The sequence below is a fragment of the Amphibalanus amphitrite genome, unplaced genomic scaffold (assembly GCF_019059575.1).
Source record: "Amphibalanus amphitrite isolate SeventyFive unplaced genomic scaffold, NRLGWU_Aamphi_draft 000111F_arrow, whole genome shotgun sequence".
In the NCBI taxonomy this organism is placed as follows: domain Eukaryota; kingdom Metazoa; phylum Arthropoda; class Thecostraca; order Balanomorpha; family Balanidae; genus Amphibalanus; species Amphibalanus amphitrite.
In genome coordinates this window covers 210,068-227,818 of record NW_024881606.1, presented here as the reverse complement: position 1 = coordinate 227,818, position 17,751 = coordinate 210,068, and the positions used below count along the sequence as shown (strand labels likewise).

The 17,751-nt window shown below is 46.8% G+C and overlaps 1 protein-coding gene across 1 annotated transcript in view; it reads right to left on the bottom strand.

Annotated features, from left to right (window-relative positions):
- The window catches only part of LOC122380990 (terminal nucleotidyltransferase 4B-like), a 28,596-nt gene extending 11,061 nt beyond the window's left edge, over positions 1-17,535 (bottom strand). Inside the window, exons 1-4 of the mRNA XM_043364640.1 lie at positions 17,487-17,535; positions 15,558-15,917; positions 14,643-14,813; positions 14,109-14,229 (exon numbers count right to left, since the gene is read on the bottom strand). Of these exons, the coding sequence (XP_043220575.1) occupies positions 14,109-14,229; positions 14,643-14,813; positions 15,558-15,856 (591 nt within the window). The 5' untranslated portion in view covers positions 15,857-15,917; positions 17,487-17,535. The remainder of the gene's footprint in view (positions 1-14,108; positions 14,230-14,642; positions 14,814-15,557; positions 15,918-17,486) is intronic.
- Between the last annotated feature and the right edge of the window lie 216 nt (positions 17,536-17,751).

Below are 17,751 nucleotides of genomic sequence, written 5' to 3'. Positions count from 1 at the left end.
TGACCTAAGAGGTCACTGGCTGACCTAAGACCTTAAAATCGGGTGGTACCTAATTTTTGCGTCTTATAACGGCACACCAGCTTGTTTTTTTCCCGCGAGGCTCTAGCTCAATTAGAGGCGAAACGGCGAGGGAGTTGTACCAACCCTCCCCGGTCAATGTAGAAAACCAATCGGTCCGGCCAGGGTTAAATACCGGAATTGTGATCTAATGTAAAAAGACGGCCCAAGGTAACCCGACGTCAGTGACAGGTGTCCTATGTTTGCAGCGTCTTGTATTCACGAAGGTTTCAATTTCCACTTTCTTCAGCCGAATGATGGTTGTCAATAGCAAGGCTCTCTAAATGCAAGCCGTAATCGCCACGCAATATGTGGAAAGCTTTTGATGTCAATACATACATAAATGCATACATAAAACGCGCTTTTCACAAAATTCATAAACTCAAGCGCATCTGTTTTTAATGACCAGTCAACTACGCATGGATGCGTGCAGGCCACACAGGTCAGCGTAAGCCGGGCGCGGCGGCCGAGCCGAAACTGGGGCGGGGCGGGCGGTAGTTGGGTAGGAAGAGCGGCTCCTGCAAATTTTGCGCAAATATGCGCAGTTAGCTTTTATGTTGCCCTGGTGTAAATTTAAATCCTACTTCATCTCACAAAAAATCAGAGTGGAACTAGATGGGACTACCTGTTGTTTCCTTACCTAAACTTTGCAGTTATATTCTAGAATCACCGTAGGAGAGCCTTCATAAAAAGCTATAGTACATCTTAGTTAGGGAAAAAGTATGCCAAAAATTTTGCACTGACCAGTCGGCAACTTCATAACGAACATTTTGATGCATAATATGTGGGATTTCAATTTGGTGTCTATCAGCAATAAGACTCTGAATATCCGGCTCAAGAAACCTCTTGCTCCGCGTCAGTTTCCGAGTTCTGGGATACCCCATCTTCGGGGGCTGATTACAGCTATTTTTGGTCACCTGGATTAGTTTTTTTGGCCTATGTATAATAATTTGATCAATTTCAAATCGATCTATATAAAAAATAATCCGAAACTCCGGAATCGCCCGTGGCCTCTCGTGAGGGCGTTTCCGACCAGTGTGCACTGGCCCCACTGTCACAGGTGGGTCCGCTGTGGGGCGGCCGGCCAGCGCCCACGGAGGACAGGGGAGGGAGGGGAGGGGCGGAGAACAACACCTGTGACTCGTCAACACATGGCAGCTCCGCCTGGCACGAGATGGGAGATACTGGCCGCAGCGGATGGCGGACAGCGCGGAATGACTGGCAGCGGAGGGAAACGCCGGGAAATGCAGGCAGAGATAATTGACATGCTGGAGAGAGAAAAATTATGCTAAATATATTACCAGTAAAACACCTTTTGGGCGAAGAACGAGCGAGCGAGATAGTGAGCCCTGCACGTGCGGAAGGGCGAGAGGGTACTTCCAACGGGCTTGTGCAAAGCACCCTTCTAACTGGTCGCTAGCGGTGTGCCAAATTTGAACGCAATCGGCCCAGCCGTTCCTGAGATCTGGAAGCGGCATTCTGCACGTGCGCACGTGCAAACGGGGTCCAAAATGACTTTTGCACGGCACCCTACTAACTGGTCCCCAACCGTGTACCAAATTTGAGCGCAATCGGCCCAGCCGTTCTCGAGATCTGGAAACGCCCCCTGCACGTGCGCACGTGCAGTGGCACCCTAACCGCAACACATGGGAATGCATTGCCTGGTGGGTGCCTACCTGTATGCCAAGTTTCAGCGAAATCGCCCCAGTAATTACCGAGTTACTGAAATGAGAACAAATTTGGCACCTCTTATTGTTGTATTTTGCACGTGCACTGGGGGTGACCCACATGCATCGAGAGTATCCTATTTTGGGTAGAAGGGATGCTGCTACCCTATAAAAATGACCGCAAGTCAATCGCCCAAGCGGCTGCTGAGATATGAGCCTCTCAAAATCACTACTTTTGCAAAACAGCTTGAACACCCTTGACTTTTCACGTGGCACGTGCCACGACGGTCACTGAGATGTATCAAAAGTAGTCAATTACGGGGTAGAAGGGATGGGGCTACCCAACAAAAAAGACCGCAGGCCAATCGGTCCAGCGGTTGCTGAGATATAAGCCTCTCAAAAGCGTTACAGGCCGGGCCGGGCCGGGCCGGGCCGGGCCGGGCCGGGCCGGGCCGCTCATACTGAGATTTTTCCGTTATATTGAAAAGACTCACTTCGCTCGCTACGCTCGCTCGCTCGTAATGACCGGCGGGTCAGAGCGACAAAACTGTGATTTCACGCACTATACGTTTGGGATCAATTCTAGTTATAAATGATAGCGACCCTGACATCACAAAACTTAAACTATTCGGACAGCCTTGGCTATAATTTATCATGTTTAGACAGCAAAGTTGATTTTCTTTTTACTTTTTATGTATTGATGCATGAGCATACGATAACACATATCTTAACGCTGCCGAAGTCACCTACTAAATACATTTTCAGCAGCCTATGCTACAACTCGTTCAAGACACGCTCAGAATATCATCAATTGGACACGCGTTCCCAACCACCTTCCTTTGAAAATATAAGGAGGGCCGAAAACTGATTTTGCAGTAAATGCGTGACTTCAATGAAACTGTCAGAAACGATAGCAGCTGAATCACATATTGCTATGATCTTTAAGTGGTTATATGTTTGTGTATTTAACCCGAACCTAGATCCACGGCCGGGTAGCTGAAGTCTTATTTAAAAATATTTCAATATTTTAGGCAGATAGCCGTCACATTTTGACGAGGACAGATACGAGTATATGAATTCGTAAGCCCGAGTCCATTTTCTCTATCGCTAGATTTCACAGCAATGTAGCGGCAGGTAGAGGGGAATCAGCTTTTCTAGGCTTGTGCCCATGTGACTTGAATCACCCTCATTCCCTGCGGTCCTAAAAATCTCGCTGGGAAAGGCAGACTGCTAGAAAGACTGATTCCGGAAGGACTGGGGATTGGGGACAGACTGAAATCTGCACTCTCAATTGTCGACCTCCGCAGACCGTAGAACACACTGAAGGTGAGGGATCACCTCACGCGCTGTGTGACACCTTACACAGGGTGTGAGGTGGCACTGGTTGGATTGTCACACATCCATCGTGCCTCGTCCGCCGGTAGCCTGGCCCGATCCGTCGCCAGGCTGGGTCCGCAGTCCACCGCGTCGTCAGTCTCCTGCCGGTTTCCTCTCGTCACCAGTCTGTTGGCCGTCCCATCATCAGAGTGGTCTGCGCCGTCACCAGTCTGTTCTGTGGGATCCCATCAGCAGTCTGTCGCCTGGGCTTCGTCAGATAGCAGTCTCTTGTCCCTTCACCTCCTATATGCTGTCTGGGGCTCACTCCGTCACTATAGTCTGTTTTTCGTATCTTCTACCTTCACTCAAAGACGGTAAACTCTCTAATCACGTGCTCCAGCGAACATCTAATTAAATCAACACCGCTGCAAAGTCAATTTTTATCTCGAACGCAAGATCGCACGTCTGTCCAAGGCTACAGAACTCCCGTTGGTCTATCCCTTGGTATATCCCCCTGTCTGTCCTCTTGGTCTATCCCGTTAATCAAAATGCGATGTTCTTTGTCAAGTGAAATGCATTTGCATAAAAACGTGTCATCATATTTTCATTCTGGCAAAATTATCCCTTTCTAATTTCATTATATTTCAAACAACAAAAGGGCAATGGCCTTGGTCTCAGACAAGACAAAATGATGTAACGTTTCCGGTTCTTTCAACGTTTCAAAGCAAAAGAAATGTGGGTTAGGTGACTGAAATAAGGCGGTGAAGAAGGAGCACAACCAACGAATATTGCCAGAATAACGAACTTACTTCCTTGGATACCAGAAAGAAAAGTGTTGAAGGCGCGGAGAAACACCGACGGTGGCGACACAGTTCAACTCCGTCATGCTTTCAGCGCAATATAATACGAAAAATGCATACGCGGGTGTTATTGTTGTTATTACCTGCATTTATGTATCATAATATAAGCCCTAAGGCGTTGGTGATTGCTAGCGGTCACTCAAAAAGTCATGTCAGATGATAAAGATCACCAGCAGCTTTCGACAATACCTATAAGCTGCTAGAACTAAATATGTTTCGACGGCGCTGTAGTTCAACGGTTGACAAGGTTTGGTCAGATTTGTCCAAACATGTTGAGCTCGGGAGTTTTTAAATTAATGACTTTCAGTGGCCTTCACTAATCACTATTGACCTCAGCAAAATGCGGTATATACTATATACGTATACTGCTGAAAGTAATTGTTGAGAGCTATCGATTCTTGCCCGCGTCACCTTTCTTACTTTTCGGGATGATCGCGTGAGGCAGATAGGAAAACTGTAAGATGAAGCAAATCTGCCTGGGGACCCCCAAGCGGGCGTGGGCTAAAACGATTTTGTTATTCGTCGGTGTAAAAGTTATCGCAACGTAAATAAAGCATACCATAAATGAAGCATTTGAAAAAATATGGCAGAGCATATAACACATTTAGTTTCTTTTACCCAATGAAAAGGAAGTGCAAGCTTTAAACTATTCTTTAAATGTTCTTAGCAAGAGCGCTTCGCACAATGCAAGTACCTATGAACAGCAAAACGTCCTTGTGTATAGGTCGTAGTCAGTCTACAGTCTACCTACGGGGTACTCCGGACTAGTACCTACCCTGTACCAATAAACCGTGGTAACGATGATACAAGCTTAAAGGTTTCTTTTCCGATTTTAACTGCTCAGCGAAGGCGAACTCCAACACGAGCAACAAACTCCTGCAATGAGTGGTGGGCCCAAGATTACTACAACATATGTTGGGTGGGCCATGCGGTCAAGATTTGAAAACTATACCCTAAAAACGTGCTGGAGGGGCACAACATCTTTGAGTGAAGGTAGAAGATACGAAAAACAGACTATAGTCTGTTGTCCGTTCCAACATCGGTCAGTTGTCTGATATCCGTTCCGTTACCAGTCTGATATTTCGTCACCAGTCCTCACTCCTCCCCGTCAGCAGTCTGTCGTCTCGTCACCTCCCGTCGCCGAGCTTCGAGAACCAGTGACGTGTTTTCGTTGGAAGCAGTGACGGAATGGCGGTCGGCAGAGCTGGGACAGAGACGCCCTGGGGATTTTTTCCCGCGAGGATTTCTATTTCCGTTCTGCCCGTCGCTGTCGTACCAATTACTTTTTAAATAAAATAAGTCTATCAATTAAAAGAAAACTTCAAGTAGAAGTTGGCTCTTTCACTGATGTCCCGTGATTCCCTGCAGCTACTTCCAACACTACTCCTACCAATCACCATAATCTAACAGCATCATCACAGTACAGATCCACATCTGCTGAAAAAGTAGGTATCGCTCAAAGGAGCTAATCACGAGTCTGGAAACCCGCATTGACTGAGCTGATCGACTAAACAGGTCAAACCGAAATCTGATCAGAAGTGAGAAGCATGAATGCCACAGCCAACTAGGACCAATACCAGAAAATAGCTTTTGAGCCTCACATATTATCTGAACTTCCGAACAGAATTGCGATGCAAATAGGACCCTGCTTATCGAAACTCACGAGTTAATTCAAACGGCTATCGAACTTACTCTGAAAATGGCCAATCGCCGTGGCACTCACTCTTTAAATTGTAGGAAAAAATATTCGCACGAAAACCGCCCCTAACCGTGAATTACTAGCACAGCCTCTCGTCGTGGCCCACACTGCCATTTTTTCCACCAGACTTCCACAGAGCGCGCTCCCGCAGCGTTCCCACGCGACTGCTGCCTCCTCGCCAAGTCCCAGCAAAGCCGCCTCTACCGCAGGATACGCCTACCGCCCTATTCAGAGCACTTAGAGCTTCTCCATTTCCGTCATATGCCACCGTATTGTCCAGCACTTTCAGTCTCTCGTCACGGTCCTTTATCGCTGTACTATCCAGCACTTTGAGCCTCCCGTCACAGTCTTACGCTTTATCCAGTACTTTGAGCATCTCGTCACGGTCCTTTATCGCTGTACTATCCAGCACTTTGAGCCTCCCGTCACAGTCTTACGCTTTGTCCAGTACTTTGAGCATCTCGTCACGGTCCTTTATCGCTGACCGCTGTACTATCCAGCACTTTGAGCCTCCCGTCACAGTCTTACGCTTTATCCAGTACTTTGAGCATCTCGTCACGGTACTTTATCGCTGTACTTAGTTTAGTTTAGTTTATTACATAAACACTCACGGGATATGGTGGGCCCATTGACGAGTGAAGTACCGTAAACCGGGGTGAGTTGATATGGATTTTGAGGTTTTTCTAGATTTCTTTAAAAGCCACATTCATTTACGGAATTATTTTTGTGCCAGTTTCATGGCACATGCCTTGGTGAGGCAATCAGCAAAAATGAATAAAAAATGTATATATTAAGCCCATTTTTTAAAACGTCAAAGTTCGTATCAACTCACCGCCCCCCAGGGGGAGAGTTGATATGGTTTTGGATTTTTCAAAATTTCTCGGCTAAAGAAGCTCAGAGGTGAGTTGATAAAATGCCAGTGTTTAAAAAAACAATGAGAGAACACATCCTGAAAGAAACCATCAGAAAAATGGTAGTAGTTTGGCAGCAGACCTCACATTCATGAAAACGCAATCATGTCCAACACAGCGCTATCAAAATGGCTTGATTTTAGCAGCATCATTTTTTCGCTTTATGATACTTAGTTTTACTTAGAACATTCTGAACTTGGCTAGTCACGTGTCCTCACGCCAACGGTATCAAAACTGGCAATGTATTTTGGAATTACAAGTGTCATAGACCCCTTTAAACATGGACTGTGCACTGGCTTAGCCTAATCGACATTTGAGGCAAAATTTCACAAGCTTCTTAAATCACTTTAAATTGGTAGATTGGCCGCGAAAATTTATCTACAGATTCGTCTGGCCTTCATCTTTTGAATGAAAGTTCTATAATCATAAACAATTAAATATTTTTGGATAAAATTGATCTTTTGTAGACTCTGTTCTCTATCGCAACTGCAGGATTAAAATATGCAACCGAACGGAAGTGTCCCTTAAGACGACAAACGTGACGCGACATGCAGCGAAATTTTGGAAAATAAAATATATCACATGATTGTTATGCACATCGAAGGACATCTCTGTCCATCTTGCTGTCCATCTGTCAGTTTTTGAAGTGTATTTGTAAGTTTATTCATGTTTTAATTGTTAACACTTCGCTGATATGTAGATTTTAGTAGGCATACATTTTTAAAATGGCACGTAAATGTGCTGTTCTTAAGTGTAGATCTGGTTATAAACAGAAAAAGTCTGTTTCAAATTCCCTGTGGAGAAAACCCGTCGTCAGAAGTGGATAGAGGTACTAAAGCCCCTGAAGCCAATATCTCTGGACTACAGTGGAGTGTGTGAGCTGCATTTCTCGACGGAGAGTTTTTGCGAGGGAGCACTAACAGCCAGAAGAACTGACCGAAAAAATCTGCGTTTGAGACCAGATGCAATTCCAAGCATATATACGCCTTCCATCAAGTAAGTGCCTGACTATATATTTTTTTATGTGAAAAACTACCATTTCGTAATAGTAAATCTCGCTATGGACGAAGTCTACTGCGCCCCAACGCTGAAGATCGCCGGCGGAAGACTGCATGGGGAATCAAGTGATGGCTCTGGAAAAGCGACCACAACGCTTTTCTGCACCCACATTTCATCTGTCGCTGGCAGATACGAGGATCTGGTCACGATGTCACCAGTGGCGCACGTCACAACGCAGGAAATGGTGAAGATGTTCTTCAACGTAGTGAAAGGCCTCACGGAGCTCGGATTTCGTGTGGTCTCTGTCACCACCGACGGACATCGCACAAATCAAAGCTTCCACCGAGCGCTCGGAGATGGCATGCCACCCCGAGTACATCGTGAACCCGTGGAGCAGTGATGGGCTGGGAAGAATCTACACGATGTTCGATACTGTCCATCTGTTCAAGAACATTTTCTTTAACTTGTTGAACAAGAAGACTCTTCTCTGCCCGCCGTTCGAAAAGACCGGAGCTGCCCTAACGGTGAAATCTTGTCACCTTGAGAAGCTTCACAGAATGGATTTCGGCTCTCCAGTGAAGATGGCCTATCGTCTCTCCGATAAAGTCCTCAACCCGACGAGCATAGAGCGCGTGAACGTGAAGCTGGCAGACTCCGCCACCCACGAGACCACCATAGCAGGGCTCATGGTGTACAGTAAGGAGCCTGGGTGCGACGGATTCGCAGACACTGCCGAGTTCCTGAAGATAGTAAGGACTTGGTTCAACATTGTGAACGTGAAGTCGCCATACAAGCACGTGGCCAAAAGGGACGATTTACTCAAGCATGAAGACGGTCTGAGAATGGAGAATGAAGACGGTCTGAAGCAGGGCTGCGGAGTCGGAGTCGGAGTCGGAGTTGGAGTCGGTCGGAGTCGACAGTTCTGACCGGAGTCGGAGTCGGAGTCGGAGTCGATTTTTGAAACCGGAGCCGGAGTCGGAGTCGGAGTCACCGAAAAATTCATCGACTCCGCAGACCTGGCAGGGCTGCGGAGTCGAGAGTCGGAGTTGGAGTCGGTCGGAGTCGATAGTTCTGCCCGGAGTCGGTGTCGGAGTCGGAGTTGGTTTTTGGAAGCCGGAGCCGGAGTCGGAGTCGGAGTCACTGAAAATCCATCGACTCCGCAGCCCTGGTCTGAAGTACCTGGAGAAGTTTGGCGTTCTGATGGAGGACTGGGATCGACAACCGGGAACGGCAAAAATCTCCTCTGACACTCTTCGGGGTCTCGTCCTGACATGCAGAGGCCTGGTGGGCCTGTCAAAGTACCTGCTGCAGGAGTGTGATTTAGAGTACGTCTTGCTAGGTAAGATACAGTCGGACCGCATAGAGGGTCACTTCGGCCACCTCAGAAAACTTGCCGGTGGCAACTTCTGGGCCAGCCCGCGCCAGTTTACAGAAGGCGAGGCTATCATCCGTGCCAAGAGCCTGCTGTGGCTGTCTGGGTACACGCCGGATGAAGTAGCGGTAGATATGCGGCTCGTTACTCAGCAGCGAGAGGAGAACGACCACCGTGTGGCAACAGAGCTAACACAGATCGCTGCGGAGTCTCTCTCCGCTGAGGAAGGTCCAGAAGAAGGCAAGGACGCGGTGTTTCACATGGCCGGCTACTTGGCCCACGCTGTGCAGAAGCACAAATGCAACCCTTGTCGTGACCTTCTCGCGGATGGCCATCGCAAAATTTCTGTGAAAATAGCAGTCAGCGGAGCTGAGGAGCAGGAGGCTGCCGCTACATTCACAGACCTGCTGAACCGGGGAAAGCTGCTCCAGCCATCTGCCACTTGTCTCAAAATCACTGAGGACATATGCTCCATCTTCAGGCCTCTGAGATTTGAGGCTAATGCCGCGCCATTTTGTTTGGGTGCACAAACCCCAGGAGAGTGTTATCAGGATATCTCGCTGAACCTCATGGAAGAAAAAGAAGGCTCCCAGCTGGAGTGCGCGGCTGGTCACAAACTCAGCAAACTCATCTTGCCCACCATGGCGGGGGCGCTGTTCAACGCTTGCGTCTCCAATCATGCCAAGGACCTGAACAGCCTAGCACACGCCGAAAAGAGGCCAAAGCAAGCACAGGGATGCGCTGGTCGAAGAAACTCGGATTCCGACAAGATCCGAAAGCTGACTGGATCGAAATGAGTGAACATTTGAACGCCTACGTTCTCCGGTACCTGATCTCAGGTTCTCAGGTACATTCAGACTTCGGGTCAGAGTTGGGTGGGAAACTACTGAGAGAAGTAAATAGGAAGGCATGCATGTGTATTTTTGCACAATACAAAATAAACTACTCGCAGCATTATTTAATAGTTTTCGTTTGAAAGGTGGGGTGTTTAACTAAGCGTCAAGTTTCGAGGAAAACGCAACTTTATGCGGGAGTCGATCCCCGATCATTAAAGTGCAGGGGTCGCCCCCCTCGCCCTGACCTCTCCGTTGGCCATGTCCCTTAGAATGAGTTAGTTGCGTTTCTTTTAAAGCTATTGTGATTATGAATTATCTAAAGCGCAACACAAAGCACCGAATCGAATGTAATGCTAGATTCATTGTTTACATAGGAGGCAAAATTTTGCCTCAAATGTCGATTAGGCTAAGCCAGTGCACAGTCCATGTTTAAAGGGGTCTATGCAAGTGTATTTTCTTGTAGTTAAAACACATTGTCAGTTGCGGGTCAAGGTTGATATGCCTCTGACAGAGATAATGGATTGAAATGAAAGAATACATATACTTCTGAGCTTTTGTTGACTGGTAGTCAACAAAATATTAATGAAGTGAAGTGAAGCGAATCTAATTTGGACTGTATTCTATAAGGTGAAATAAGCGACATAAAACAGAATTCGGCATCAAAAGCCAAAATTAACCCTCGCACTTATAGGCGGGCGAACGGACCACCTCGGCTTTTCGCACATAACTCGCACAAAAAGCGGCCGATCGCGACGAAACTTTCAGTACCTCTCGAATTTATCAATTTTACACATGTTCTAAAAATTTCATGATCCTGACTCAAATGGTTTTTGACTTGTGACCTGATTCTCGAGACCATGCTTGGCCGGAATCGCGATTTGGCATAGTCGGCTCACATTATCCGCGCATTTCCAGTCTTTTTGTGATTGTAACGTCCAAACATGTAAATGATGTTGGTCCCACGCAGTATTGTGGGTGTCAACTGTCAAGGTCACCTGAAGGTCAGGTCAGGTCATTGACCTTTGGTGACCTCGGTTCACTTTTTGGAGTTTTACATGTTTCTAGGGTATTTTTGTTTCGGGCCGATTTCGAATTTAACATGAATTTGATCATTTACGAAGTAGTTTTAGTGCCTTCGTAACATGTTACGACACCGTCAGTGGTAGTTGACACTTGACACTCCCTATGGATAGCCGGCAGGACACCTACTGGTTGACCTGACCTGACCTGGCCTAAATGTACGAAGACATCTGTGATCAAAACTAACATGACATTCGTGATCAGCAACAGCCAAAAAATAATAAACTCGCTTTACGAACTTAAAATAGCCCCCTATTTTCCCGACTTCTGGGTAATTGACCTGGCCTGGAAGGTTAACCAATGACCTAGGACCTTAAAGTTGGTTATCATCGGCTTCCTCGCGTCTCGGGCAACACGCTCATTTTTTTCCGCGAAGCTCTAGCTCCACCAGGGGCCAAACGACGATGGGATTCCAACGGACCCCCCCCCCCCCCCCCTATACGTTAAACGCTGGCAAAACACGAATACGGGCGAGGGCTAAAACACCAGTCAATTTCTTTATATTGTTTGTTCCATTTCATTTTGTCACTCATTCTCGGTTGGCAACTGCCAAGCAGGAAAACTAATCCGTTTCACGAGATCAGAATTCCCGCGCCGGTTAGCCATACAGAAACGACAGTTCTGTCATTTTCGAAACTACGAATAATTATAACAATTCTTTTTAAAATCTGTATGTATATAGGTGTTCTATAGTGTTCCTTTGTAGCTTGTAGGGAGCCACCTTGAGACTTGACAGGGAGTTGTGCTGTGCCTTTTGCATGTTAGGTATGTCCACAGAAAAAACTTTGGGGTCACTGATGTTAGTTGTCGGGCCTTCGTCCCCGTCTTGAGTTGAGATGTCAGTTTCACAACGTTTCTGCCAGTTACTCTCCGGCCGTCGTCACTCGTCAGGTGTTCTTTGACCCTCAGAAGGACCTGGATGATGGTGGCGTTGCGCCGTACGCGGCTAACAGTTCGAAAGCTCCTGTAGTCAGCGGGAATCGAACTCGAGTTTCCCCGGTGATGGTCCACGGTTCTAACCACTCCACTATCGAGGCAGATAAGACTACGGCCGGATAAGTTACTGGCTGAAACGTTGTGAAACTAACATCTCAACTCAAGACGGGGACGAAAGTCCGACAACTAACATCAGTGATACTAACAAACCTCGTCTCAAGCATTCAGAAAAAAAAAACTAAAGCTTTTGGGGGTTGATGGAATGATGTGGGGAAAGAAAAGGAGAAGAGTTGGTGTAATTGACTTTGTCTTACCTGCAGACCCATATTTCATGCTAATTTGCATGCATACCAGCCTGGTATCAGCTTTTATCATGCATATCAACTCACCACTTGATGGCATATCAACTCACCACCTGTCACTTTTCTTAAAATTATAAAAAAGCGTTGTTATAGGTGAAACCCAAAACTACTTGGGATCAACAGTAAATTGATGGTAGTTTCTTTCCCAGTGCATGTTGTTCCATGAATATCCACCGTCTTTGCTGTAGGGTGGGGACTTTTCCTTAGTTTCGAAATCAGAAGAAAAAAAGGACTTTGAAAAAAGTAATGTGTTAAGAAGGCACTGCACCACATGCATGCCTTCCTCAGCTATATGCATCACTTATTGGTTGCTTCACTTCACAGAAAAATAAAATTGAAAATTGGTTTACAAATGGATGAGCAGCACACATTTTAACATTTTTCGAGCAATTTATATCAACTCACCACCCCATATCAACTCACCCCGGTTTACGGTACACATTTCAGACAACAAGTTAAAATAAGTTAAAAATACACATAATAAGATACATACACTAAAATGGATCAGCAATGCATTCGACAATATGCCACGACCAGTTTCTTCCACTGCAGGGCACTCAGGTGCCAAACGTCTGCCTCACGCTGCTCGTTAAGAAATGTGTTGCACGTTCGCGGAATGCGACAAAATAGTCCCTGCTTAACAGTGGTCACCCGCGCGTACGGTACATGGAACAGGTTGCGCTGGCGCAATGAGCGAGGTGGTATACATAGAGGCATGCTGTTTAGCAGGTAAGCCGAATCGATGTCCTTTCTGTGAATATTCCGGATAAACATCAGGTCGTGCTGCTGCCGCCGTGCAGCCAGAGACATCAGATGAAAATGCTTCGAAAGGTTAGCAGAGTTAAGTTGCGCATCGGCAATACGACATCGACCACAAAGCCACATAAGAAATTTCGTCTGTACACGTTCGAGGCGATTTAGATGGGTGGCCGCAGCTCCTCCCCAGATAACGCTGCCGTATTCCAAGATAGGCCTTACATTGGCACAATACGTGCGGATGATAGCTCTGTAATCACAACGATACAGCGATCTGCCATGCTTTCCTGTTTGGAAGGACCTGATTAGGAGCCCTAATGCTCTATTAGCTTGGCGAACAACACGATCGATCTCGCTGCCAAACGTCAGTTTTTCATCCAAGATAACACCCAAATCGCGCATTTCACTGACTCTTTCAAGTGCTGCGCCTCCTATGGTATATGCAAATGTTACTGGGTGACGTCGCAGAGAAAGAGTCAAGATCTTACATTTAGCAGGATTCAGTGTTAGGCCCCACTTCCGTGACCAGTAACATAGCTCATCTAACTGCCTCTGCAAGAATTCACAGTCGGTATGAGACGTAACCCTGTGATAAAGTTTTACATCATCGGCGAACATGAGGCAATTTGTGTTGACAGAATTCGGCAAATCATTGATGTAACATGAAAATAACAGCGGCGAAAGGAGGCTTCCTTCCGGGGTTCCCGACGGCACCGACATCCACGTTGAACATTTCCCATTGACAACCACTCTCTGCTCCCTATCGGTAAAGTAAGACTTAAGCCAGAGAAACGACCGATCTGTCACTTTGAAAGAACATCGCAGCTTGTGTAACAGTAAGCTGTGGTTCACGCTTTGGAATGCGGCGCTGTAATCGGTATATATCACGTCAGTTTGCATCCCGTCAGAAATGTTGTCCCAAGCCTCGTGGAGCATAGTTGCTAAATTTGTCATACATGAGCGCCTCGGCATGAAGCCATGCTGCTCGCTGCGAAGCACGGGATTAACATGGTTAAACAACGAAACATAAACAACACGCTCGAGAACTTTGCTGAGTAACGGTAATAGCGATACAGATCGATAGTTTGCCGGATCACACTTATTACCCGCACTTTCCAGCACTTTGAGCCTCCCGTCGCAGTCCCTTATCCAGTACTTTGAGCCTCTCGTATCCGCCCAACACTGTCGTGTACTCACCGTTGCCTTATCCAGTACTTCGAGCCTCTCGTATCCACCCTACACTGTCGTGTACTCACTGTTGCCTTGTCCAGCACTTTGACAGAGTCCAGGCTGCAGATCCCCTTGCTGACGAGGGCGTCCTTTAGCATCTCGAGCGGCGAGCCTCGCCATTTGCCGATCACAACCACGTCAATGTCACTGTCGAGAGACAAGGGGGTGCAGGTGTGAGGCGATATTACGGGCCCGGAAAATATATAGTCTACGACAGACTATGCAATTGTATTCCGTCGTAGACTATATATTCCGTGTTACAGGTCTCACATTACGCCATATTACGGAGCTAGCGAGGGTGCATACGTAAGATTGTAGAATGTAGATATTGTACACACAACAGCGCCTGGCCAAATATCATGCATGTTATAAAAAATGTAAAAATGGTTCGCCGAGCCGGGCATATATGTAATCACCCTGGCTGGTATTTGTGGACAATAATTATACATCATGCTTTCTTATTTCATATGAGCCAAATGCTGAAGAAGTTCTGTAAGTATACTACAAAAGTACGACGAAGTACGATTCTCGTAAGACTGCTGCTAAAACCCATGACTGACCTGGTGGGGAGGTAGAGACCGGTTTCGAAACTGCCGAAGATGAACACCCGTGCCTCCTTCCAGAGGTCGTGTATGACGTTTTTGATGTTTTCGAAGACAGTGGTTCGCATGTGGTGCTCGTCCACCGTCGGCGATATGTGCTGGAAAAAGTCCTCGATCTCCTCATGTAGCCTGTGAAAAAAGAAGAAAATGCTTGTTATCTTAAAGGGACCCTCCCACCTTAACATTAGATTTGAGTTGAGATAGCCAAAATGGGGTCCCTGGCTCACAATTACCGGTTTCGGCACTCACAACATCGAGATCTGCCTTAAATCGGAAATATTGAATTTCAAAATTGCAGCATTTTGATTCAGAGGGGCTAATGTATAGGAATACCCCTCTGAATGTGTGACGTCAGCGCAGATATCTAACGATTTTTAAATGTTTGACTAAAACGTTTTGTAGCACGCGGTGGTATATGCTGCTTTGCGCGCAACAAATGCCGCACTTTCAAATAAAGTCGCCAGGAACAGCGGAGATCCCAAAAAGTAAACAAAAGTAAAAGTCAAATATCTTGAAAACCGGTGAATATTTTTCAATGAAATTTGGTAGATATTTGTTTTCGCTCTTTCTGAACCGAGCGACATCACTTTCATGCCAATTCATTAACTTTTTTGAAGGTGGGAGGGTCCCTTTAAGCGTCCAGTGGATAAAAAACGGCAGTGAAAAAAAAAACTAGGTAAACAAGACCATCACACCATGCTGTTCCATTCTGGCATCGCGAGAAGTGCTAGTCATTGTGAATACATGTGCCCCCTGCATCTGTTACCCTCCCGGACACTTATACCCACCATCCAGGCATACTGCCCCCACTCATCAGCCCGATAACCTGCACCTTCACTCTTTTCCATTCCCCCGTCGGTGCGGTCCACCTACCCGACGACGCCGCGGCTGTATCTCCTGTCCGGCCGTATCCAGGGCCGGCCGGGCGGCGTCTCAGACTCGCTCAGTGACGCGGATAGCGAGCCGGGCCGATCCCAGGTGTCGTCAGCCCGCTGGTTCCGACCCCACCGGTCGGCCGACCGCCGTGGCAGGTACGGGTGACCGCCGGGCGCCCCACGGCGACCGCGGCCGGCCGGCCCGCCCCCCGGCCGCTGGCGCCAGCCGCCGTCCGGGGGGCCGCTCAGGCGGATAAAGTTCTGCTGGATGTGCGAGGCCGCTGGCGAGTGATGCATCTCTGCAGTGTGACTGGCCAGCTCACAGAGTGCCTGCAGCCGCTGATTGTGGCTTGGTAATCTGTAGAACAACATGAAAGCTGCTCAATCATCTGCCCACATTTGGTATGCACGTGCATCATTTAAACTGACATTATAAGTGGCAAACCCTCCTTTCATCTATGTCAAACTAAAAAAATGTTTATGACTAATACCAGAAGCTGAATAAAAATCTGATGCCACTTTTCCTCTGTCAATCTGTCATCTGGAACTTCATGAAAGCATGCTGCATATTGATTGATGTGCGAGATTTTACATTACTGCAACAAATCTGCACCAACCCATACTGAGCTGGCTGGAAATCCACACCAACCTATACCAACAAGGCCTTAAAGTTTTGCTATGAAAGTAAGAAAGCTTAGTTTTGATTGGATAAAAGCGTACTCAGGTGATTTTTTTTCCCTAGCACTGCTATTGGGTCACAGATTTATCATTTACTGGCACAAAACTGCTAGTACAGCTGCAGAGGTTCACCAAAGTTCCAATGCCCACTCTGCAGCACAGCACACCCTCTTTGTGCTGTGCACTGAATAAGTGCTCCAATACATGTTATACCTATACATTGCCATACATTGCATTATGCATTCTTCTTAAAGGAAAAGGTTCACTTTTAACATGGGATTTTGAACTGGAATAGCAGTTTCATAGATTGAGCTGAGTGCTGTTCACGGGCACCTGCGGTAGCTGCGGCTCGGCGGTCAGCCGGGTAATGATGTCACAGAAAGTAGGGATGGGGCGGGTGGTGTGACGTCATATTGGCTGCGGCCGGCTGCGGTCGCCTGCGTCTCCTGCGGTCGAAACGATCCGACCGCAGCGGCCGCAGAAACCATTTGTCATGCAAAGTGGCGCGGCAGTTGCGCATTCATGTAACTTGGGCGGAAAATTGACACGGCCGCCTCAGACAAACGCGTGATGACGTGCGCACAAGTGGGCGGGACTTACAGCCTGCGATCTACCGCAGCTACCGCAGTTACCGCAGGTGCCCGTGAACAGCACTCTGATCAGCTGAGACTAGCACAAATCAGGAACTTTTCCGGCCCAATGATCACCCTAGAGTCCTAGACGAAGATATTCTGTTTCGCATTCCGTAGAGTGCCTTGCAGAGGAATGCGTGCCTTGCTGAGGAATACAGCCATGTCATCATCAACCAATCAGTAAGCTGCTTACAGCCAATGCAGTATGCGTAGGAATAATCCTTTTCAAGTGAATTAAAAGGTATGAGACTATTCACATTTTGCAGGTATAAATTTGTCAATGTAATTTGATTGAAGTCTTGCCTGATGAGTTTAACAGTGTCATTTGTCGTATAATTTTAAGTCTTGCCTGATAAATTTAACAGTGCCATTTTGCAATGTAATTTGAAGTACTGCCTGATGAGTTCAACAATTCAAATTCACTTCACTTCTTTCAAAACAAAGGCATACAAATACCCAAGGCGTACCTACTTGGTTGATAAATGTACCTGTACCAAGTCAAAAGGAAAGTGAAGCAGTGCACAACAATGCTGAGCCACAACCTACACAACCCGATTTCGATTTGTTTGAATATTAATTAATAAAATACACACCCAACATGACCCAAGCCAACCTACCAACAACCCAAACCACGTGCTCCAAGTGTTGTTTGCATAACTTAGACAGCAATGGCGGACTGTGGACAAACACTGTTCGGAACGATCATGCGCAAGCAGCATTTACAGTATATGGATCCACGGTAAGCCAGTATCAACCAATCACAGGTATTTATGTGATGTTTGATGTTTGATGTAACTTTAAAAGGGGGAATATTTGTTTCTGGTCCCTAAAAAGCTGTTTCTGGCACCTAATTGCTGATCAGCCCCAAAATGCTTATTCGAC